This window comes from Bombina bombina, chromosome 3, assembly GCF_027579735.1.
Source record: "Bombina bombina isolate aBomBom1 chromosome 3, aBomBom1.pri, whole genome shotgun sequence".
Classification (NCBI taxonomy): domain Eukaryota; kingdom Metazoa; phylum Chordata; class Amphibia; order Anura; family Bombinatoridae; genus Bombina; species Bombina bombina.
The window spans coordinates 414,661,911-414,688,410 of record NC_069501.1 but is presented as its reverse complement, the minus strand read 5'-3'; the positions used below and the strand labels follow the sequence as shown (position 1 = coordinate 414,688,410).

Genomic DNA, 26,500 nt, shown 5'->3' with positions numbered 1-26,500 from the left:
ATAAATGTGTACTGTGTCTTTAAATAGAAATGTGTGTTAGCGCAACAAACTAAATAGACCTCAGGCTACCTATACACCTCAGTAGCTTTACTGAGGTGCCTACCTGTCCTGCAGCTCATTTTCAAATACAGAGCGGTTACAGAGCCCTAACTGCCGAAAAAAATCGTCTTACAACAGTATAAAAACTATTATAACACACTGAGCCATCATAAATCACCTCAACAGTCTCAATGCCCAAACTGCCTAAAAAAAAAACCCAAACATGAAGGTTTAATAAAGTCCCATATTAAATAAGACAGATGTAACAAGTGCCAGCAATCTCCTTGCAAAAGAAAATTAAAATGGCACTTACCTGAAAGTGCTGTCCGGCAGCAGGACAGCTCACCTGGTTTGAGAGGGTGCAGCACCTCACATGGACCTGTGAAGAGAGAAAAACTGAGAAAACTCAGGTTTTCTAGTTAGGGCAGCAGATTCTTGAGAAAATGCAGTGAGGATTGTACCTCACAAGTTCTCAAACGCTCAAAAGCCACCACTGCCCTACTAAAGAGACTGATGTGGACTAGGCTAGACCCCAGAAAAGAACAGAGTAAGCTTACTCTGCTAAAAAAATAAGATCTTCATTGAAGAAAACTTCTCATCAGACACCTAAACTTCACCTCCTCCTTGCACTACAGGCAAAGAGAATGACTGGGGGATTGTGGGTAGGGGAGTGATATTTAACAGCTTTGCTGTGGTGCTATTTGCCTCCTCCTGCTGGCCAGGAGTGATATTCCGAACAGTAATTGATGATGATCCGTGGACTCATGGTGTCATTAGAAAGAAACCAGATTTTATATAAACTTGCAAATTTATTAAAAAGAAAAAACCTGTAATATCACATTGACATAAGTATTCCGACCCTTAACTCAGTACTTAGTTGAAGAACCTTTGGCAGCGATTCAACCTCAAGCCTTTTGGCTAGGGTTTTCTGCCATTTTTCTCTGCAGATCCTATCAAGCTCTGTCAGGTTGGATGGGGACCGTCGGACAGCCATTTTTAGGTCTCTCCAGAGATGTTGTTTTGGGTTCAAGTCTGGGCTTGGGCTCTAGCTGGGCCACTCAAGGACATATACGGAGTTGTCCCTACGTTGCTGTTGCGTTGTCTTGGTGTGCTTGGGTCATTGTCCTGTTGGAAGGTGAACCTTCGGCCCAATCTGAGGACCTGAGCGATCTGGACCAGGTTTTCATTAAGGGTATCTCTGTTTTTTTGCTGTGTTCAGTTTTTCCTCAACCCCGACAAATTCCCCAGTCCCTGCTGCTGAAAAACACACCAGAGCATGATGCTACCACCATCATGCTTCACCGTTGGGATGGCATTGCGCAGGTAATGAACGGTGTCTGATTTTCTCTAGACATGACACAATCCTGTCTCTGTGTTCTGCATGAAGTTCCTTTGACCTTATGGCTTTGTTTCTGGCTCTGATATACAGTTTCAGTTGATGAAACCATACATAGACAGGTGTGCCTTTCCAAATCAAGTACAATTAAATTAATTTGCCACAGGTGGACTACAGTCAAAGTGTAGAAACATCTCAAAGATGATCAAGAGAAATGAGATGCAAGTGAGCTAAATTTCAAGTATCATAGCAAAGGGTCTGAATACTTATGTTAATGTGACCAGTTTTTCTTTTAAATAAATTGGCAAAGTTAAAAAAAAATCAGTTTTGTGCTTTGTGATTATGGGGTATGGTATGTAGATTGATGTGGAAAAAAATAATTAATTGAAACCATTTAGCATTATGCTGCAACATAACAATATGTTAAAAAAAAATTAAGGGCACTGAAAACATTTTCCGAATGCACTGTACACACATAGTTGTGTATCACTAGTTTTTACATGTGTGTAAACAGACTATCGCCTAGATTACGAGTTTTGTCGGTAAAAACTTGCGTTGCTAACGAGCCTTTTTTTCCAGCGCTTACTTTAAACAACGCTGGTATTACAAGTTTTCTGAATGGCTGCGTTAGACTCAGAAAAGTGAGTGTTGAGCAAAATTTAGCTCCACTTCTCACCTCAATACCAGCGTTGCTTACGGTAGCGGTAAGCTGGAAAAACGTGCTCGTGCACGATTTCCCCATAGGAAACAATGGGGCTGAGACGGCTGAAAAAAACCTAACACCTGCAAAAATGCAGCGTTCAGCTCTTAACGCAGCCCCATTGTTTCCTATGGGGAAACTCTTTCTAAGTCTACACCTAACACCCTAACATGAACCCCTAGTCTAAACACCCCTAACCTTACACTTATTAACCCCTAATCTGCCACCCCCGCTATCGCTGACACCTACATTATATTATTAACCCCTAAAATGCCGCTCCGAACACCGCCGCCACCTACATTATCCCTATGAACCCCTAATCTGCTGCCCCCAACATCGCAGACACCTATATTATATTTATTAACCCCTAATCTGCCGTCCCCAACGTCGCGCCACCTACCTACACTTATTGACCCCTAATCTGCCGACCGGACATCGCCACCACTATAATAAATGTATTAACACCTAAACCGCTGCACTCCCGTCTCGCAAACACTATAATAAATTTTATTAACCCCTAATCTGCCCTCCCTAGCATCGCCGCCACCTACCTACAATTATTAACCCCTAATCTGCCGCCCCCAACGTCGCCGCTACTATAATAAAGTTATTAACCCCTAAACCTAAGTCTAACCCTAACACCCCCCTAACTTAAATATAATTTAAAGAAATCTAAATAAAATTACTATAATTAAGTAAATTATTCCTATTTAAAACTAAATACTTACCTATAAAATAAACCCTAATATAGCTACAATATAACTAATAATTACATTGTAGCTATTTTAGGATTTATATTTATTTTACAGGCAACTTTGTATTTAATTTAACTAGGTAGAATAGCTATTAAATAGTTAAAGGGACACTGTACCCAAAAAATGTATTTCGTGATTCAGATAGAGCATGACATTTTAAGCAACTTTCTAATTTACTCCTATTATCACATTTTCTTCATTCTCTTGGTATCTTTATTTGAAATGCAAGAAAGTAAGTTTAGATGCCGGCCCATTTTTGGTGATCAACCTGGGTTGTTCTTGCCGATTGGTGGATAAACTCATCCTCCAATAAAAAAGTGCTGTCCAGAGTTCTGAATAAAAAAAAAGCTTAGATGTCTAATTTTTAAAATAAAGATAGCAAGAGAACTAAAAAAAAAAATTGATAATAGGAATAAATTAGAAAGTGGCTTAAAATTGCATGCTCTATCTGGATCATGAAAGAAAAAAATTGAGTTCAATGTCCCTTTAATAACTATTTAATAGCTACCTAGTTAAAATAATTACAAAATTACCTGTAAAATAAATCCTAACCTAAGTTACAAATACACCTAACACTACACTATCAATAAATTAATTAAATAAATTACCTACAATTATCTAAACTAAAATACAATTAATACAATTAAATAAACTAAACTATAGTGTAAAAAAAAATATTACAAGAATTTTAATCTAATTCCACCTAATCTAAGCCCCCTAATAAAATAAAAAAGCCCCCCAAAATAATAAAATTCCCTACCCTGTACTAAATTACAAAAGTAATCAGCTCTTTTACCAGCCCTTAAAAGGGCTTTTTGCGGGGCATTGCCTCAAAGTAATCAGCTCTTTTACCTGTAAATAAAAAATACAAGACCCCCCCCCAAGATTACAACCCACCACCCACACACCCCTACTCTAAAACCCACCCGATCCCCCCTTAAAAAACCTAACACTACCCCATTGAAGATCACCCTACCGTGAGCCGTGTTCACCCAGCCGGGCACCACTGGTCATCCGATCCGTCCAGAAGTGTTCATCCGATGGGGCAGAAGAGGACATCTGGACCGGCAGAAGTCTTCATCCGATCGGGGCAGAAGAGGTCCTCCATCCAGCAGAAGTTTCATCCAAGCGGCATCTTCTATCTTCATCCATCCGGCGCGGGTCCATCTTCAAGACATCCGACGCGGAGGATCCTCTTCTTCCCGACGACTAACGACGAATGAAGGTTCCTTTAAATGACGTCATCCAAGATGGCGTCCCTCGAATTCTGATTGGCTGATTAAATGACGTCATCCAAGATGGCGTCCCTCGAATTCCGATTGGCTGATAGGATTCTATCAGCCAATCGGAATTCGAGGGACGCCATCTTGGATGACGTCATTTAAAGGAACCTTCATTCGTTGTTAGTCGTCGGGAAGAAGAGGATGCTCCGCGTCGGATGTCTTGAAGATAAACCCGCGCCGGATGGATGAAGATAGAAGATGCCGCTTGGATGAAGACTTCTGCTGGATGGAGGACCTCTTCTGCCCCGATCGGATGAAGACTTCTGCCGGTCCGGATGTCCTCTTCTGCCCCATCGGATGAACACTTCTGGACGGATCGAATGACCAGTGGTGCCCGGCTGGGTGAACACGGCTCAAGGTAGGGTGATCTTCAATGGGGTAGTGTTAGTTTTTTTTAAGGGGGGATAGGGTGGTTTTAGAGTAGGGGTGTGTGGGTGGTGGGTTGTAATGTTGGGGGGGGGGTCTTGTATTTTTTATTTACAGGTAAAAGAGCTGATTACTTTGGGGCAATGCCCCGCAAAAAGCCCTTTTAAGGGCTGGTAAAAGAGCGGATTACTTTTGTAATTTAGTATAGGGTAGGGAATTGTATTATTTTGAGGGGCTTTTTTTATTTTATTAGGGGGCTTAGATTAGGTGTAATTAGATTAAAATTCTTGTAATATTTTTTTTATAATTTAGTGTTTGTTTTTTTTGTACTATAGTTTAGTTTATTTAATTGTATTTTAGTTTAGATAATTGTAGGTAATTTATTTAATTAATTTATTTATTGATAGTGTAGTGTTAGGTGTATTTGTAACTTAGGTTAGGATTTATTTTACAGGTAATTTTGTAATTATTTTAACTAGGAAGCTATTAAATAGTTATTAACTATTTAATAGCTATTCTACCTAGTTAAATTAAATACAAAGTTGCCTGTGAAATAAATATAAATCCTAAAATAGCTACAATGTAATTATTAGTTATATTGTAGCTATCTTAGGGTTTATTTTATAGGTAAGTATTTAGTTTTAAATAGGATTAATTTATTTAATTATAGTAATTTTATTTTGTTTTATTTAAATTATATTTAAGTTAGGGGGGTGTTAGGGTTAGACTTAGGTTTAGGGATTAATAACTTTATTATAGTAGCGGCAACGTTGGGGGCGGAAGATTAGGGGTTAATAATTGTAGGTAGGTGGCGGCGACGTTGGGGGGGGCAGATTAGGGGTTAATAAAATTTATTATAGTGTTTGCGAGGCGGGATTGCGGCGGTTTAGGGGTTAATACATTTATTATAGTGGCGCCGATGTCCGGTCGGCAGATTAGGGGTTAATAAGTGTAGGTAGGTGGCGGCGACGTGGGGGCAGATTAGGGGTTAATAAATATAATATAGGTGTCGGCGATGTTAGGGACAGCAGATTAGGGGTTCATAGGTATAATGTAGGTAGCGGCGATGTCCGGTCGGCAGATTAGGGGTTAAATAATTTTATTACAGTGTTTGCAAAGTGGGGGGCCTCGGTTTAGGGGTTCATAGGTAGTTTATGGGTGTTAGTGTACTTTGTAGCACTGTAGTTAAGAGCTTTATGTTCCGGCGTTAGCCCATAAAACTCTTAACTACTGACTTTTATATGCGGTAGGAGTCTTGGAGGTAGAGGCTGTACCGCTCACTTCTTCCAAGACTTGTAATACCAGCGTTAGCCAAATCCCATTAAAAAGATAGGATACGCAATTGACGTAAGGGGATTTGCAGTAGCCAAAAGTCGCGGAAGAAGAGTGAGCGGTACACCTGTACCCGCCAGACTCGTAATACCAGGGGGCGTTAAAAAGCAGCGTTAGGATCCCTTAACGCTGCTTTTTAAAGCTAACGCAGAACTCGTAATCTAGGCGTATGTGTTTTCTTTCATACAAACATTATAAAAAATATATATATATATATATATATATATATATATATATATATATATATATATATATATGTGTGTGTGTGTCTTTTTCTTATGACTGTATATACCGTGTGTGTGATTATATATATAAAAATATATTTGAATTAAAGGATTTCTCACCTGAAACAACGTGTTTGCACCATGAAGTCTTGCTGGACTGAGAGGGGCCACAGGACTCAATGTGCTCCAAAAGTGTATGCTGGAGAGCAGGGGGCTGGGAGTCAACAAAATTGGGGTCTGTGGTACAAATAGGCAATATTAGATGGAAAGACATTTCTATACTTCATACACACATATACATACATACATACATATCACATTTCAGCAATAAAAAGGACACTGTACTGCCAAAATGACTCACTCTAATCCAAGCACGTAATTTTTGCAACACTGACCCCGCAAGTGTATGTGTTTAACTTCCGCAGAGGGGTAAACACGTAGTTAATGTAACACTTGGAAGCCACAGAGAACTGGTGGTCTCAAACTGACACTGTCATGATTTGCAGAATTATTGGGACCCTCAGGGCCAACAGTTTTCTGCAGCACATGAGAGGTACTTTTGTGGGGGGTTTAAACACAGATTGGCAAATTCAGTCATTCTAAAATTACACACTTGAAGTGGCACTTTAAGTGTTTTATCCCATTTGTGGGAAACAGATTTGCAAAGTTGTTAGTGTTAAAATGACATGCTCTAGCAAATGAGAGCAGGCGGCTTTTTTTAAATTTTATTTTTACTATAATGGCCATTTTTATAAATTATATCAGTTGCTTTAACATTAAATAAGTGTGAAGTTTTAGTTTCTATAAAAGTAATGGATGATGCCTTACTGTAAATTAGATTTCAATAGGTTTAATAGGCTGTTCTTTTCTCAAGTTTTAAATTAGCTGCAAGGGTAACAATCTCATAGGATTTATTATACATTTTACAAGGGATTTAAATGCATATTGGCAAACTGATAGGGTGTAAAGTTAGCAAATAACCACAGGTGCAAAATGATCCTGAGGTAGTCAATACATCAACTGGTACTAATATAAATCACACAACTCTCAATTTATTGTTGTTATACTGACAAACTATAGTAAACATAAGGTATTTTTGTAAAGTATGCATTTCCACCTCTTAGCCAATAGCCGTGCGGGCCAACTGGCACCAAGCCGATAGCTAGCAAGCTATTGGCTAAGAGGTGGAAACGTCACCTCACAGCAAAATAGCATTCTGCCGTGGGCTGCCTAAGGCGCTCAGCGCGGTGAATGCTTTAGACATATAAAGGAACTTTCAGCATTAAGTATTTTATACTTCATGACTGAAAGTCCCCTTTATTTGTTCCACTGGCAAATCCTAGCTTTTCACAAACGCAAGAATTAACATCACTTTAATTGTGAAAAACAAGTGAAATAATGTGAAAGTTGGTGGGAAGTAAATTGACAAGCGCTTTTTTTTTTTTTTACCATTCTGGTACCAGGGAAAATGCAAGTTTGCATTGTGTTGGATTTTTACAATATTTTTGGAATATTTCACACAAACAAATCATGTGTGTAAAAATGAAACGTGTAACATTAACGTCATTAATTACTAGTGGGAATATCACTCCTGGCCAGCAGAAGGCGGCAAAGAGCACCACAGCAAAGCTGTTAAGAGTCACTACCCTACCCATAATCCCCCGTCATTCGACCGAAGGGAAATGGAAAAAGGAATAACACAAAGGTGTAGAGGTACCTGAGGTTTAGTAAAAAAAGAAATGTCTTAAATTAAGGGTGGGGTCGTGGATGCTCCATATCCGGAAATAAATAAATTTATCAGGTAAGCATAAATTTTGTTTTCTTTCCTAAGATATGGAGAGTCCACAAAGTCATCAATGACTAGTGGGAACCAATACCCAAGCTAGAGGACACAGATGACTAGGGAGGGAGAACAAGACAGGCAGACCTAAACAGAAGGCACCACCACTTGAAGAACCTTTCTCCCAAAAGAAACCTCAGCCGAGGCAAAAGTATCAAATTTGTAAAATTTGAAAAATGTATGCAGAGAGGACCAAGTTGCAGTCTTGCAAATCTGTTCAACAAAAACTTAATTTTTAAAAGACCAAGAAGAGGAGACAGCCCTTGTGGAATGAGCTGCAATTCTCTCAGGAAGCTGCTGACTAGCAGTCTCATAAGCAAAACAAATTATACTTTTTAACCAGAGGGAAAGAGAAGTAGCAGTAACCTTCTGACATTTACGCTTCCAGAGAAACAAACAAACATGGCAGAGTACTTGGCGAAAAACCTTAGTCGCCGGTAGGAAGAATTTTAGTAAGAAACCCAACTTAGTACGACAAACCGCCTTATCAGCATGAAAGATAAGGTAAGGGGAATCACACAGCAAGCCGAGAGTTCCAAGAATCTCCAAGCAGAAGAGATAGCAATAAGAAACAAAACCTTCCAAGATAACAACTTAATATCTATGGAATGCGATGGCTCAAACGGAGCCTGCTGCAAAGCCTTAAAAAACAAGGTTAAGGCTTCAAGGAGGCGCAACAGATAAAAATACAGGCCTGATTCTGACCAGGGCCTGATAAAGAGATTGAACATCTGGCACATCCGCCAGACGCTTGTATATATAAAAAAAAACAGAAATCTGTTCAGAGAACTGACTGACAATCCTTTCTCCAGACCTTCCTGGAGGAAAAAAAGACAAAATCCTAAACCTACTCCAAGAGTAGCTTTTGGATTCACACCAAAAAAGGTATTAACGCCTGGATCATTGTCTAAAAAAACAAAAAACCCACAAAAAAAACCCCAAAAAAAAACCCCACGCTTAGACAAAACTAAGCGTACAATCTCCAAGCAGACAGCTTCAGAGAAACGAGATTTGGATGAAGAAATAGACCCTGAGTTGGAAGGTGCTTCCTCAGAGGCAACCTCCAAGGTAGAAGAGAGGACATCTTCACTAGGTCTGCATACCAGATCCTGCGAGGCCATGCAGGAGCTATTAGAATTACCGATGTTCTCCTGTTTGATAGGAGCAATAACTTGTGGAAGGAGAGAAAACGGAGGAACCTGGAATGCTAGACTGAAATCCCAAGGAACCGCCAGAGCATCTATCAGGACAGCCTGTGGATCCTCTTGACCTTGAACCTACCTTGTAAGCTTGACGTTCTACCAAGACGCCATCAGGTCCAACTCCGGCACCCCCCATTTGAGGGTTAACCTGGAGAACACCTCCAGATGGAGAGCCCACTCTCTTAGAAGAAATGTCTGTCTGCTCAGGAAATCTACTTCCCAGTTGACCACTCCTGGAATGTGGATGGCAGATAGACAACAATTGAGAGCTTCCGCCCACTGAACAATCCGAGTCACCTCCTTCATGTCTAAGGAACTCAGAGTTTCTCCCTTGTGGTTGATGTAAGCCACAGAGGTCATGTTGTCCGTCTGGAACCTGAAAAAACGGGCTAAGGACAACTGAGGCCAAGTCATCAGAGCATTCTAAATCGCTTTCAACTCCAAGATGTTTATAAGGAGAGCAGACTCCTCCAGAGTCCATAGTCCTTGCGCCTCTAACAAGTCCCAGACTGCTCCCTAGCCCAGTAGGCTGGCGTCCGAGGTCACAATCACCCAGAAAGGTCTCGGGAAACCTATGCCCTGAGACAGATGTTCTGAGAAAGCCACCACGGGAGAGGAGGGACCATCAGGCCAATTACCTCCATACATTGAGCCACTGATGGCCGAACAGTAGAATGCAGAAAGAGGCAAGAATTTGGGATTTTCTGACCTCTGTCAGCAATATTTTCATTGATTGTGAATCTATTAGGGTCCCTAAAAAAAACTACCCTTGTAGCTGGAACAAGGGAACTCCTCCCCAGATTCCCTTTCTATCTGTGGGAACATAGACAAGACAACAAGATCTCTGTATGAGAGTCTGCTTATTGAAAAAAATGGCGCCTTAACCAATATGTTGTCCAGGTAAGGCGCTACTGCAATTCCCAGAGACCTGATCACTGCCAAGAGAGCCCCCAGAACCTCTGAGAAAATCTGGGAGCTGTGGCAAAGGCCAAACGGAAGAGCCACAAACTGAAAGTGTTTGTCTAGAAAAGAGAATATCAGGAATATGTGATGATCCCTGTGAATGGGAACATGAAGATACGCGTCCTTCAGGTCTATGGTTGTCAAGAAGTGACCCTCTTGGACCCAAGGAAGAATGAAACAAATGGTTTCCATTTTGAAGGACGGTACTCTGAAAAACTTTTTGAGACACTTCAGGTCTAGAAAAGGTCGAAAAGTTCACTCTTTAGGTCTTTTTCGTCTTGTCGTGCAGTAGAAAAGACCCTTTTCCAACCGAAATATAAGAAAGAATTTCAGCCAGACAAGACCCAAACAAGGTCTTACCCCTGTAAGGAAGCGCCAGAAGCTTGGACTTAAAAAACATCAGCTGACCAAGATTTCAGCCACAATGCCCTGCGGGCTAGGACAGTGAAGCCAGATATCTTGGCTCCCAGTCTAATAACTTGCATGGAAGCATCAGAAATAATGGGATTGGCTAGTTTGAGAGCCTTAATCCTGTCTGGGATCTCCTCCAAAGGAGTCTCTACCAAAATAGATTCAGACAAGGCGCACCAATAAGATGCCGCACTTGACACAGTGGCAATACAAACTGCAGGTTGCCATTGAAAACCTTGATGAACATACATCTTTTTCAAATAAGCCTCCAGCTTCTTGTCCATGGGATCCTTAAAGGAGCAGCTATCCTCTATAGGGATCGTAGTTCTCTTAGCCAGAGTAGAAATGGCCCCTTCTACTTTAGGCACCGTGCGCCATGAATCTTTAATGGAGTCAGTGACAGGAAACATCTTTTTAAAGACGGGGAGAAAGGAATCCCTGACTTTTCTTATTCCTGTGAAATAAGCTCCGTTGCACGGTCTGGAACAGGAAACACCTGCACGGAAGGAGGAACATTATAGTATTTATTAAGTTATTAGATTTCTTAAGGTTGACAACGACAGGAGAATAAGAGTTGTCCAAAGTAGCCAATACCTCCTTTAACAGTACACGAAGGTGTTCAAGCTAAAATCTGAAGTTTACTTCTTCAGTATCAGATAAAGGAATTATACTATCCGAATCTGAGATCTCACCCTTAGAGGCTACCGACATATCCTTCTCATCAGACTAATGAGGAAGAGCAAACTGGGTAGCAGAAGGTGGAGCAGAAACCTTACTATCTGAATCTCTAATTTCCTCTTGCGTTTTCCCAACCAAGGAAAAAAAAAAAATTATGCTTACCAGATAATTTCATTTTCTTCTGAAGGGAAGAGTCCACAGCTGCATTCATTACTTTTGGGAAAATACAGAACCTAGCCACCAGGAGGAGGCAAAGACACCCCAGCCAATGGCTTAAATACCTCCCCCCCCCACTTCCCTCATCCCCCAGTCATTCTGCCGAGGGAACAAGGAACAGTAGGAGAAATATCAGGGTGAAAAAAAGGTGCCAGAAGAACAAAAAATCACAGCCGCCTCATAGATAAAAACACGGCGGGAGCTGTGGACTCTTCCCTTCAGAAGAAAATTAAATTATCAGATAAGCATAATTTATGTTTTTCTCTTAAAAGGGAAGAGTCCACAGCTGCCTTAATTACTTTTGGGAAAATAATACCCAAGCTAGAGGACACTGAATGCAAACAATGGGTGGGTACAAAATGCGGCCCCTTCAAAAGGCACCACAGCCTGATTACTCAACACCAGAAAAAGTAGACGTCACGGGGGAAAACCCGATGCCCAACTGCACACTAGTTACACCACCGGCAAAGCCGAACTAAACCACTCAGTCCCAGAGTCCGTCAAACCTAAAAACCACAGAGGAGTCAACCCCGCGGATCACGACACCCATGAAGGTACCCAGCGAAGACAAGGACCACTATATGCGCTGCGGAATCTGTTGGCGCTCTAAAAATAACTGATAATAATAAAAATAATAATAATAATGCCCCCAAAAAGGAGAACAGAATCACATGAAAATCCAAAAGATCATTCCACTTTGCAGAACATAGAACAACCCATGGTTGTCATACAATAGCAGCGCCCAGGGAGATGAACTCCCTAGAACACAAGGACCGAAGAAAGAGAGATCCATACACAGGGAAACATGTCCCAAAAAGGACCAGAGAACCACCCTCATATCCCTGACCCTGTTTCATACCCAAAGGTACTCCAGGAAAATCATGAGTTCCCCTTTGTCTCAAAATAAATCTAGATCTGTAAGCTAGACAGCAAAAATAGGATAACTATCCCAGCAGCTAGTAAAGAGTTATCTAAAAAGAACACCAACCACTGAACAGGAACTCCCAATGACCAGCTTCCAGGTAGAAAGCTGACTCACTGATGGAAACCCAAACACCGAAGGCGTGTCAAAGCTTGCCAATCAAAGTGCAATTAGCTGTAGTAGTTGGTTACACCCTCAAAGTGCAATAGCTGTATCTGGATTCAACTGCAAACCTTTCAAGGGCTCACCGCCCTCCGAATATCGGCTCCAAGGAACGCCCCCTCACAGCACCGAATGCCAGTTGAAAAAGGAGGACATCCAAGACCTCCCACAAAAGGAGAGAACTGACTCTAAAGAAAAACGGTCAACCCTGCATAGAGTAACCGACCCCAAATCTTCCCTCTAGGATAATGGTCCTAGCCCAAAGGCTAGTCAAGACCAAAGACAAGACTTCGGAAGAGAAAAAAGGGTCAATGTAGGAACAAAGCCCCGGTTAGACTGCTGACCGTTACTACAAATGGTATGCTACCATGAGTCAGGATAGACATTGTGCTCGGGTGCGAAACCCCCTACACGGCTGTCTTCTCAAAAAAACAAGGAACACTTCCCAAGAGAAGAAGGTCCTCAGACCCTCAGCATCCATAAATCAGAATCCAACATATAGCAGGAGCCCCATAAGGATCAAACCCTCAGCCTCCCGCTGCAGGAATGGAGGAACAAGTCACTACATCAGAACTCCCCTTCCAGTATTCTGAAATGCAAGAAGGGAAAAACCCCTACCAGGCAAGACACCAAGGACCCACAGGTCCAAATAAGATAACTCCAAACCAAGAGAACCCCACCCCGGCTCTAGAAGAGGAAGGATGAAACAACGGAAACCCACCCTACCATAGAGGCGAGACCCCTCGGCCATATTGCCAACCCAGATGAAGATACCTGGAGTCTACAGGAACAGCGTAAATGTGCCAGAAGAGCAGTAGGGGACCGTCAGAGGGACCTAAAGCCTAAGCTACAAACAGATAGGCATCTCTCACAGAGCCCCAGCCTCTGCGGAGAGGCCCACAGGACCACAAATATCTAGAGTGAGAACGAACCGTCCACAGCCATCCAAGGAGAGACACGGACCCAGGTCAGCGTCCTCGAAAAAGGAATCAAACGAAGATCCAACTTCCAGAGGAACCCTAAGCTGCCTCCTACAAGGAGGAACTCACCTCTAAAATCTGTAGACTTAGCGATCTAGCAATAACCTCAAACCCAAGAGTCACAAGGACTTCCTTAACGGTCTAAGACCCAGGGCTCTTGGATCGCAAAAAAATCCTGTAGGCAAGCGTAAATACGTGCTACACACACAGGCAAGGTAGCAAACAACACCCAAAGGTGACCCTGTACCCTGCTCATCATCCCAGAGGATCGTACTTAAGACACCGACCAAGAAGCCCCTAACGGAGCATCAAGGATAAATGGTCAACTACCTGACCCCAGAAAGGCGGCCCTCCATAACCGACCTCTCCTCTGCACTGACAAGCCCCAAGGCTAGAGTCGCAGCAAGGACGAAAAGACACCCGAACGTCGAGATCATGATATGACCAAGGGTAATGGAAGAGACAACAGCCAGAGACCCTAGAAGAATCTCTCTCCCAAAAATCACCTTGAAGCAGGCAAAAGCTGGAGCTTTGCAGCTTCCACAGAAGGCAGGGAACCCCTGCACACCATTTCTTAGAGTAACACAACTCTGAGCAGAGAAAGAACATGCCCGTGCATCCAGATCATATGATCCACTCAAGGCAGGAAGAAAGGAAACTCTGCCACCGCAATAAAATGCTTAATATGCTAAAGAGTCAGCGTCTGGAAGAACCTTGCGTGAAAATGTAAACCATTAATCACCTGGCACACCAGACCACATAGGTCACACACATCTCCCAACTCCAAAGAATGGAATAATGGTTCTGAGTCCCCGGGGACCTGAGAACCAAGATGACATCTGCAAAAACAGAACCGTATCCCAGGTGAGAAGCCCGAACAACCAACCTAGATTGGTACTCATAATCCTCCGATTGGAGGGGTTGTATTGAAACAACAGGCCTCATACATCAGTAGGATCCGAGCCCGAAGTCCATAGAATAGGCCAAGTGACATTTAAAAACCAACAGGATTAATCAGCACCACGAGGGTGGCATGAACCCTGGTAACAGTCGATAAGACATCCGACCAGTACCTGCCTGATCTAAGGACACTCTAGAACTGCCCAAGGTCAAAGAAAATTTGTCCTGAAGGATTGACAAATGAACTAGAAAAACAATTCTATTATTCAACAAGTGCCCAACTTCAGAGGAAGTGCCCACGCGACCTAAATCTACCTAAATCCCTCGGCCCGCTAGGACTGGGATCCTCCAACATTGCCAAACATGTCTTAAAAGAACACAAAGGTGAGCCAGCCTATAACGGAAGGCTAAATCATCTCTTGCCGGATCAACTGAAGACCCTGGCCCCAAGATAGGGGCCCCTGAAACTTTAGGGGCCCACGCTTCCCCAGAAGGCCGAACTGAATCGGACAAACCCACGCTCGACGGGCCCTGGTTAACGGAACACGGACAGTATCTTAGAAATACTTCACTTGGGAGATATAAATTATTCAGCGCCATAGAAATGGCCAGGCGGAACCGTGCCGTAACCTCTGCAGGAAACAAGCCACCTTCCGGAGGAGTAAAGGCCATAGGGACACCTGCTTACGTAGCCTGGGAAATGGACTGAGGCACTCGCTTCACCGGTCATGGAAACCATGGAGGCAGATGGCTCAACGCACTCTAAGCTCCCTGCTTTGGGAGAAGAGAGTACTCTAGAACAGCAATTGGAACATAACTGATGGGCGTTGATTACCTGGGCCATTTCATATTCATCACAAGACACATCCATCCGTGTCGCGCATAGCAGAATCCTCCATAATCTTGGGATTACAAGAAACATAAATTATGCTTACCTGATAATTTTCTTTTCTTAAGCTGGAAAGAGTCCACAGCTGCATTCATTACTTTTGGGAAATAAGAACCTGGCCATCAGGAGGAGGCAAAGACACCCCAGCTAAAGGCTTAAATACTCCTCCCACTTCCCTCATCCCCCAGTCATTCTGCTGAGGAACAAGGAACAGTAGAAGAAATACCAGGGTGAAAAGGTGCCAGAAGAAAGAACAGACGCCCCCCAGAAAAAAACGGACGGGGAGCTGTGGACTCTTTCCATCTGAAGAAAGGAAAATGATCAGGTAAGCATAATTTATGTTTTTCTTCATAAATGGAAAGAGTCCACAGCTGCATTCAATACTTTTGGGAAAATAATACCCAAGCTATAGAAGACACTGAATGCAGGGCACCAGGCCTGAATAAAACCCTACCCAACAAAAAACCTGCTTCATCCAAAGCTGAGAAAATTTGGATTGAAAAAAGGCCCCCAAGGACACTGACCCACAGATAGTCCACAAGCCTTGCTAGAGACAGCAGAAAAAACACAGCTGAGCCAGCACGCCTCCAGGAGACACTGTCGCTCAGAAAGCGGTCCTCAACAACACACCCCTTATCAGAGAAGGGGATCAGCAAACACAAACTCCCCAAAAGGGAAAGAGATGGGGGAATAAACAAGATAGTGTAACCACACTTTAAAGAAAACTGAAGACAGAGTCCTCAAGGAACTCAAAAAACTGAAGTGTTCAGAAACCGATATACGTGCAGCAAACCCAGAGGGCAAGCCCCCTGGGTTAGCACCAGACACTACAGTCATACTAGGATGACTACAGTAGTAAACTACTTGCAGGCAAGTAAGAGCAGTAGAGGATAGGTCACAAACCCTACCACCGACAGAAGAACATCCACTAAGCAGTGGACCCAGCTCAGGGGTAACCAAAAATCCGCCAGCCCTAATCCATATCCTGAACATGGAGAAGCACAGAAACCTCAAAAAGGCTCACTGTACCACAAGGGCCCAAAGGCGAACATAGAGTTTTGGTAAAAATCTGCCAACACACTGATGGAGTGCAAACGGTTGCGACTGATTTCAAACTGCAACCTTCCACTTGCAGCAAAGTAACCCACAGGCCTCTACAGCTGGCTGTCAGGTCTGAAGGACAGAGGAACAGAAAACCCCCAAACACCAGACCCCAAAAGGGGACGGAAAAGGATGGACTCAGCCACCCAACGGAACTTGGGTGCCAACCCAAGACTTCGAACAATAGGAAGTCCAAGAGAAACCATAGGGGAGGAACAGATAAAATGCAATAGAGCCTCAAAAGCCCCAGCATGACACTCCATGACAGTCTCGAACATGGAGACATCTCCACCCCAGAGGAAACAGAACCCCCAACGGAGGCTCTCCTCTAGAGGATAAAAAAAACTCCGGTTCCAACAACTTGCACACAGGACAACCAACCTCCAGAGAGAGGAAACCCCACCTCCATAAGGAGGACAAACAATTCCCCCGAAGGGGAGAGTATGGAAGGAACAGCACACAAGCTCATAAGACATGAAGCCATAGGCTGAGGAAGCAATTCCAGATTACATCATCTAGACGTCATAGATGAACATCGAGGAACTCCCCAAAAAAGGGAGTAGAGCACACCTCAAAGGGCACAGAAATCCTAGCCAAACCTTTTAGACCGAAGGTCATAGCTTGTGTACCCTGGAAAAACTGAATCACACCGAACCAGCCACAGGATCGTAAGTCTGCCAGACATCAGGAAGATCCACAACAAAACTATAGGCCTGAGGAAAAACTATAGGCCTGAGTCCCAGATAGTTCCAGGGAACCTCCCAAGGAACATAACAGGACCAACCCGTAAAACGGAAACAAGTCCCACTCTGAAATCCCAACCCAAAAGGGAAGAAGACACTCCAAAGGGAACTAAACGCACGAGTGGCCTAGAGCCCACCAAGGCGATACAACAACGCCCAGAAAGAACATCGAGAACAAGGTCACCCTGAAGAGTGAGCAAAAAAAAGGCTAGTCTCCATAATCCAATCTGGAGTATCAGGAGGACCATACCCAAGGAAAAAGAATGCTGAGAATCCTAAACTCCTGTATAAACCTCCCCTAAGCGAAGCTTGGAGAAGGAGACAGCACAGCCTACCATCCCTGATAGGGAACAACTTAATTCCCGAGGTAGGAAAAAGCCACAAGGACCTCCCATAAGGCGGCAACATACAAGTCCCGAAGTCTCATCTGAAGAGGAGAACCTCAAAAGGAAAAATCCAACAAAGGACAAATCCAAGAGCCACAAGGGCAAGACCGCCCGAACCGGCGGCAAGGAGGTCTGAAATCCTCCCAACCTCCAACGCACACGGGGAGGAAAACTCCACATCCCGACATAAAGACAGAATCATGAGAGAGTCAAACTAGCATTTATATAGCGCCCTTCTTCCAGTGGGCCACAAAGCGCTTTTCCAAACGGCAGCTGAATAGTAATAGTTGTGAGTATTACCCAATCTGAATGATACTCAATGTATCGTCAGAAGGATGAAGGACTGAGTCGGCCATGCCGGGATAGAACCTGTGACCCTAGGATCTTTGAACAGGCCTAGTAGTCAGAGCATTTTACCAACTGAGCTACCTCGCTGGCATCGGCCAGCTGGAGAGGTCAATGAGGACTGAACCAATCCCCCAACCCTCAGGTCCACTCAGAATAAACTGAAACTTATAAAGAGAACAAGAATAACACAATAATATGTGAGGCACTCAGCGCCCAATCGGACCAGCCAGGCAGAACAGGCGCCACGTGTCTGAACTAGGCTTCAGGACAGAAGGACTGAACCCAATCAGGACTAGCCTGAAACCAAGGGCTATTCCTGTCAAGGCCGTATAAAATGCCCCCGAGAGAGGAAACACACACATAGGACTAAACACTTCCTTAACAAACTTCCTTAGAAGTAACAGTGTGATCAAACATTGTGAGTAACTATTCCAGACAAACTTCCCGAAGGAAATATAAAATATGAGCGTTATTAAAATAAAATAAAGGATAAGGTAACCCGCAGGTTTATCACCTAAGTAGAACAGACGTACCCGCAGGAACACCCAACAAGGCCCCTGTTCTACCAAGCTCAAACTGAAAAAGTACTCAATAACAAGACTATAAGAAGATTATTTCATCCCCTTATGTCTATTTCTGCAAGCTATTCGAAGAAGCAGACTGAGAAGTCTCAGATCCAATAAGGATGGGATCTTCCGACAAGGCCAAAGCGCGCCTCAAAAGAACACGAAGGCTAGCCAGTCTATACCGAAAAGCGCAGCATACCCCCGCCAGAGCGAAGGACGAATCCGGCCTCGAAGGCTGACCCACCGAAGCCTCAGGGACAGTTGTTCCCCCAGAGAGCTGAACAGGCCAACTTATGCCTGAAGAGCCCTGGATAACGGAACACGAACAGTATCCAAAACCAACTTCTGGAAGTTGCATATGCGCTAGTGCCAAAATTATGGACATGCGACATCTGGCCGAAACCCCTGGTGGGATAAAGCTACCTTCCGGAGAAGGGGGAAGCAAAATTTGGGTTACCTGCATGCGTAGTAAGCAATGGTGGAAGGGAACTCGCCACTCAGAGGACAGAGGCCCCAGAGGCGGATGGCTCAGCAGCTCCTTGATTCTCCGATCCCAAGGAATTGAGCACTCTACAAACGGCATTCAGAACATAACATAACTAGTATCATCCGGGACAATATGCATTCTGCGCACGGAGTAGAAAATAAAACACTTTATCAGACTCCTCCATAGCTAGGATATTGATACGAGATTTGGACCCAAAACTTAAACGGCACCTGACACCCACAATGGCTGGGGCACTCACCACCTCCTAAGAGCCCAATACCAGCAGATTTTAATTTCTCCGTCGCCACAGGGCTAGGAATGCGTAAATGGAGAGTAAAAAATGTGACCATACCCGGTCACACGGTGAACCGTACAGTCCAGAAAAAGCGTGCCTGACTGAAAAGGCTGCATCACTTCCAAAGGTCGTTATGTTCCCAAGCCATGAGCCTAAGTAACACTATGCATAAGCAGGTCGAATCACAAAACAAACATGATTAAAACCCCCCTGTTCAATAACCCCTCTCAGGAGATATCACCCTTGATTCCAAGATACAAAAGGCGCCTCACTGAGACCCTTATGTTAAGTTAGTCCCACAAGGTGATAGCCTCTCGGGAAAACATTGCAATATAATACAATCATGAGGAAAGTAAAATGAAACAATCTTACCGGAATCTACGCCGTGGAACAGGAACACGGCCCTTCAAGTGTGACGGATAGTAGTATCACCTCCGTCATGGACTTGAGAGAAGAAAGCAGGCAGCGGAGCGAAGTTCGACAACGCCGATTGCTTGAGGAGCTGTTAACATGAGTTGGGATGGTTTCACAGAAAGACTCTCCCTACATCTCCGGACTTTAACTTTCATCCAAGCCCTCACTGAGAGACTGATAGGATTACTTAAAACTTCTGTCCCATGTCGAAGAGTACTACCCTCCATAAGAGAACATAAATTCTGACACTTTTCTGCCAACCTCCTTGGACGAAAGGCAAAGAATGACTGGGGGATGAGGGAAATGGGAGGAGTATTTAAGCCTTTGGCTGGGGTGTCTTTGCCTCCTCCTGGTGGCCAGGTTATTATTTTCCAAAAGTAATGAATGCAGCTGTGGACTCTTTCCATTTATGAAGAAAAAAGACTAACTGGCACCCTTTAACACCCCCAATGGCTGGGGCACTCACCACCTCCTGTGAACCAGACAACCCACGAACAATACTCTTTCAGTCGCACACAGTCAGCATACAGAAGTGAAAAACAACATAACCGCACCCGTCACGAGGTGCACCGTGACAGTCACGGAAATCTTGAAGAATGCGTCATGAAAAAAAGGCTGTTATGTTCCGAAAAGGCCGTGAGCCCAAGTATAGCTACACATTTGCAGATATAACCATATAACAAGCATGATTAAAAGTCCCCTCTGTTCAATAAACCCCCCTCAGGAGATATTAACCCATGATTCCTTATTAAGATAAAAGGAGTCCCACTGGGAACCTACCTTGTTTTGTTAACATCACATATCGAAATAAAATTAAACGATCTTACCGAAATCTATGCCGTGGAACAGGAACACAGCCCTTCAAGTGTGATAGATAGTAGCCTCGCTTCTGACATGGACTTGAGTGAAGAAAGGTAGGCAGTGAAACTCGTCAAGGTGGATTACCAAGGAGCTGTTAATATGAGTCGGGATGGGTTCGCAGGAAAACTCTCCCTGCATCTCCGGACTCTAACTTTCATCCATGCTCTCACTGAGAGGTTGACAGGATTACTTAAAACTCCAGTCCCATTGCGAAGAGTACTACCCTCCATACGAGACTATCTCAAACTTCTGACACTTCTCTGCCATCCTCCTGTGACGAAAGGCAAAGAATGACTGGGGGATGAGGCAAGTGGGGGAGGTATTTAAGCCTTTGGCTGGGGTGTCTTTGCCTCCTCCTGGTGGCCAGGTTCTGTATTTTCCCAATAGTAATGAATGCAGCTGTGGACTCTTCCCTTTTAAGAAGAAAAACAGATAATGCTGCAGATACTGTAGAAGATACCCATGCAACAATTTCTGCAGGCAAATAAACTCCACTTGGAGTCTGAGAGGAACTGCAGGGCACTGCATGTGACGCCATTGAGGCTTGGGACTTTTGAGGAACAAACTGTGGCATAGCCTGAACAGCATCATCCTGAGAGACATTAGGCAAACCCACAAAGTATATGTGATTAAAGGATGGTATAAAAATCGGTATATAAAAATTAAAAGTACTGAGTCTTAGTGTAGAGTCCAATATTGTGCAGTGTTCATAATATTAAATGGAAAACGACCACTGCCACTCTCCTCACAGACATGGCCGGATGATACTATACAAAATAGAAGACAGAGGATATCCACTGCTTGTTTGCTTTTATATATATTTTTAATAAACCTGCTTTTATTATAACAAGCCGAGTGGAAGCACCTGTTTACCTTTGGTCGTCACTGGACTGCACCTGAATACCCAGAGTTACCTACTTCTGTAGTGGGTTGGATTGTACTGATTCTCCTGGTGGGAACCAAAAGAGGGTTAGCCGGTACACCAAGTTACCAGCATGCTCCTACCAGTACTTATATAGAATGTGAGTATCCATTTGGCTTGAATACCCGTATGCTCATTTGTGGATATACTGATGTACACATGAAGCACCCCTCTGTCTTGTTTTTTATAGGCTCAGAAATAAAAATGTTATCTTTTTCATTTTAAAGATTTATTTAGACATGATGAACAAAAGTATATCGGTAATATATGAGGTTCATAGGAGACATGTTCATAGGAGACTCCTCCATGACCTTAAAAATTGTTACCAGCATGATAAGAAAAAATATATATATATTTTTATTTATAATGCTACTGTCCCTTTAAATTAGACACTCTAATTTAAACTGAGAAATAAACACCATCCAGAGTGATATAGTTCACAAATACACTCCTAACTAAAACCTTCTGCACCTCAGTATTTGACTGCGGTGCCTACCTGCCCCTCCGGTTTTTAAGCAAACTGACAGTTAATCCGGATTAAAATATTTTTATTTGCAATGCAAATGGAGAAGAAACATGCTGCTATTTACCAGAAAATTGCTGTTACGTTGAAATTTCCCTTTAATTTTAACATAGATCAGAAGCAACATTCCACTCTAACCATCAAGCTACTTGCTGCACTATTCACAGAATCCTCTCACGGATGCGGCCAACACCGCTCCAAAGCAGAAGGAGGTCACATGACCGGGCTGAGAGAAGCTGCGCCATTAAGTAAAGCGTGCGCTTTCCAGGCGGCTCAAAACGAAACTAAACACCTTAGTCTAATATGAGCCGTTTACTGAGATCATAGTTACAAAATTTACTACATACAATAAAAAACTACGAGACAGAACTAATGCCCTACATCAAAAGACTACCAGGGTACTTTGATGCCAAGTATAAACGAAAGAGCCATAAAAAGAAGTTAACCCCTTCATACCCATAAAGGGAGTTAACTCTAAGTCTCCTGCCACATGCATTAGAAGTGCCTGCATACTGCCTGAAACAAATCCTCAACTAAGGATTCAATTTTAAGTCCCAATAATAAAATGCAGAGTTTTACTTCTTAAATTTTAAAAATTCTGAAGTGCAAGTCTCCTCACCTAGAATACAAAAGCACTTACCTGCAATCTAGCTGTCCGGCAGATAGACAGCTCACAAGGCGTGAAAGGACACATACTCTTTACGGAGACCAGTAGAAAAAGAAAGAACAGAGTAAACATACTCTGGCTTTCTATACAATGGGCAGCAAATATGTTAGAAAACCAAGCAAGGACTACCTCACAACCTTCTAACTGCTTTAAAGCCACCACTACTCTACTGCAGAGATTGATGTGGACTACAGCTATACCCAAAAATATTGCTTGTAGCAAAAGGAAATCAAATTTTCTTCAGACACCAAACTTCACCTCCTCCATTGACAGATGCAAAGAGAATGACTGGGGATTGTAGGTAGGGGAGTGACACTTAACAGCTTTGCTGTGGTGCTATTTGCCTCCTACTGCTGGCCAGGAGTGACATTTCCACTAGTAATTGATGTTGTTGTGGACTCTCCATATCTTAGGAAAGAAATATACAATGTGTCATACAGAGCAAGAGGTATCTACAGATCTATGTTTGTGCATAAGCATATATTAAAATACAGAATGATTTTCATTTAAGCTCCTGTATTTGCTTTAACATTGAAGCCATTCATGACACAGTGGCAAGATACGATTGTGTGCTAAAACTGCTACTTTAAAGAGACAGTCTGTCTACACACCTTAGTCATCTTAAAGTCTTACCTCAGAGTAAGCTGCAAATAGCCCCCTGCACCCCTTTCTATATCATACAGCAAGAACAGTAAAAATGTTATTTTAAAATGAATACTGTTTCTGGCCACTTTGAAATGGCTGTCAAAGCTCTGCCAAATGATAACATCACGATCTGGGCTGCATTAAAGGCTCACTTGTTACAAAAGACTCACTAATTTGATTCAACACACTGTCAATGCTATTCAGCAGAGTACCTAGATGCAAACCAGATCATGATGTAATTAGTGGGTGGAGCTTGGCAGCCATTTCAAAGTAGCCAGAAACAATATTCATTTTAAAATAACTTTTTTACTATTTCTGCTGCATGATATAGAAAAGGTGAAGGAGGGTAGTTGCAGCTAAATAGAAGGTAAGACTTTTAGATGACTAAAGTGTAGACTGTCCCTTTAATGCTTTCCTGAGAGAAAAAGAAACATGTATTCTCTATACAGCAGTGAAAAGGTTACAGCAATCTGTGCTGCAGTTGTCCCAGAACTGGCTGTATGTATTCTATGGCAGTTACACAAACATTGTTAGGTCCACAGACAAGACAGGGCATGCAAAGGCATCTTGAAGTGGAAAACTTAATGTACCAGATATGTCCTTGGATTGCAATGAACAACATGCAGCTGTGCCCCTGTTACAGAGCTTACTGATCTCTGCACAGAAGGAGTGACATAATCCCAGGAAAGTCCGACAGAACTTCCTACTCACTTCAGTAACCAATAAAGGACTAAGCACAAGATTTACACTTGGAAAGAGTGGGTGAAATGCGGGGAATTCTGTTATAGCACAGGATACAGACAGATTAAAAAAACAAAACACATCTGTAAACAGTTTGAACTTAAAGGGACAGTCTAAATTTATTCCTAACCATTTTTATTTATTTTTTTGTTTCCTGTGTGGGTAATTAGGGGAGGGATTATTTTCACCTGTTTGGGCCTACCTAGACTATAAATTTAGCACAGTAACTCTTGGAGCCTGCTCTAAGAGGGTCTGCTGCATTGATTATTTGTTAAAGTAAGATTGCCTGTTTAAAGGGATTTTCTAGCCAAAATTGGAAAGCACATGGGTGCATTTCAGTATTGAACAGAAGCAATTTTGTAATATACATGCATTAGCAAAAATGCTTCTATTAAAAGCTATAGCTGTTTCAAAAGTGTATTTAAGTATGCACCGAGCACCAGCATTTTAAACACAGCACTTGCTCTTAGAGTCTAATGTGCTTGTACCATCTGGTAATGACTCAATTTGTTAATTGCTGACATGATACAAGCCCCAGTGATGATCTGAGCAGCTGCATTATTTAAAATGTAGGTCCAGTGACAATATCTAGCTATGCTTCACATGCACATGTAGAGAAAAATGTTAACACTAAAGCAATGATAACTTTTACTAGAAGCATTTTTAGCAATACATGTACAGTATATTACAAATATGTTTATTCAAAGTTGTAATTAATTTATGTGCATTTAAATTTTGACTGGAATGTCCCTTTAAGTATAGCAGTTAGCTAAATAAGGTAGCTAGGCAAACAAGGATTTGAAGTGAACAAGGGGAAATATAATTATTTTATATTTTTAAGTTAAACCTTTTAGTAAGAATGTGTGAGAATCTCATTCAGTGTACAGCTTGCCACATGTTTGAATCACTGGAGCAGCCACTTCAGGGATTATATGTTTATGGCAAGTGTGGGCATATTGTCTCTTTAGAAACTCGTATTGGAGTTCTGGAGGAACGAATTGCAACACTGCATGAAATTCAGACACTTGAAAGGGAAATGGATAGGACTGAGCTGGATGTTAATGGTTATAGCAGTGGGAAAGGGGAGGATTCAAATGAAGAAACTCCAGAATCTAGCTGGGTCACAGTCAGAGGGCGAGGTAAAGGTAAGCGGAAGAGACAGGCCAGTTCTGAGCTGGTACACCCCAACAGATTTGCCAGATCAAGTGAAGATGTTGGGGATATCAGTTCAGGGGTGGCAGTGTCAGAGAAGGCTGTTTTGCCTAGTATAGTGATCAGTCCTTTAGTCATGGAAGAAGGCCATACTATGGTGGGCAGTCCTTCAGACATGGTAGAGGGGCATACTATAGTTAACAGTCCTTCGGTCATGGAAGAGGGGCATACTAGTCAGGGCTTGAGGCAGAAGTTGGTGGTAGGAGACTCTAATATTAGGAAGGTTGATAGGGAAATTTGCCATCCAGACCCTTTAAATAGAACAGTTTGCTGTCTTCCAGGGGCTCGTGTTAGGCATATTGTGGAGCGTATTGATAGATTGTTAGAGGGATATGGGTCTGATCCTGCAGTCATGGTACATACTAATGAAGGAATCAGCGGGAGATGGAGAGTCCTAAAAAATGACTTCAGGGAGTTAGGTAGCAAGCTTAAAGCAAGGACCTCCAAAGTAATATTTTCGGAGAGATTACCAGTGCCGTGTGCTAACTCAGTAAGGCAGAAGGAGCTAAGGTCTGTTAATTCATTCAGGGTTAAAAACATGGTGTAAAAATGAGGGGCTTGACTTTTTAGAGCACTGGGCTGATTTTTCACTTGGGTACAATTTGTACAGTAAGGATGGATTGCACCTGAATTACATGGGTGCAGGTGTGTTGGGGGAAAGGATGGTAGCACGTTTAGAGAATCTTTTAAACTAGGCAAAGGGGTAGAGGGTCAGTTAGAACACAACAGAGAGATCAGTCTATGAATATGTCACTCCTATAGTATCTCAAGGAAGGGATGACTTAAGAAATGTCACATTAGAAAGTATGGAGGAAAGCACACCAAGTAGCAGCAAAAAAGCACATGAAAATGAAATGTATGACAACAAATGCAAGAAGCATGACGAGTAAAATGGGGGAGCTGGAGCTCTTAGTTGCAGAAGAGGACTATGACATTATCAGTATAACAAACTTGGTGGGATGATTCACATGACTGGGCAGTTAACTTAGAGGGGTATACTTTATTTAGGAGGGACAGGCATAATAAAAGAGGTGGACGGATCTGCATGTATATTAAACCTGACCTTAAACCTACAATAAGGAAAGATATTTATGATACAGGTGACAATGTAGAGACCCTGTGGGTTGAAATAAAGAGTGGGGGGAAAAATCCTAAAAAATTATTACTAGGAACATGCTACAAGCCCCCCAACATTAGTGACCTGGAGGAAGCTCAACTACTAATGCAAATAGGTAAGGCTGCTAATAACAGTGCTGTAATTATGGAAGATTTTAACTACCCTGATATAAACTGGGCCAACGAAACTAGTGATTCAGCTAAGGGGGATAGATTTTTAAATGTTCTCAGGGATAACTTCTTGTTGCAATTAATAGAGGAACCAACTAGGAGTA

At 42.7% G+C, this 26,500-nt stretch overlaps 1 protein-coding gene across 1 annotated transcript in view; it reads right to left on the bottom strand.

The window, feature by feature from the left end:
* The window catches only part of ELK4 (ETS transcription factor ELK4), an 83,021-nt gene that overhangs the window by 4,788 nt on the left and 51,733 nt on the right, over positions 1-26,500 (bottom strand). Inside the window, exon 4 of the mRNA XM_053706613.1 lies at positions 6,156-6,272. Within this exon, the coding sequence (XP_053562588.1) occupies positions 6,156-6,272 (117 nt within the window). The remainder of the gene's footprint in view (positions 1-6,155; positions 6,273-26,500) is intronic.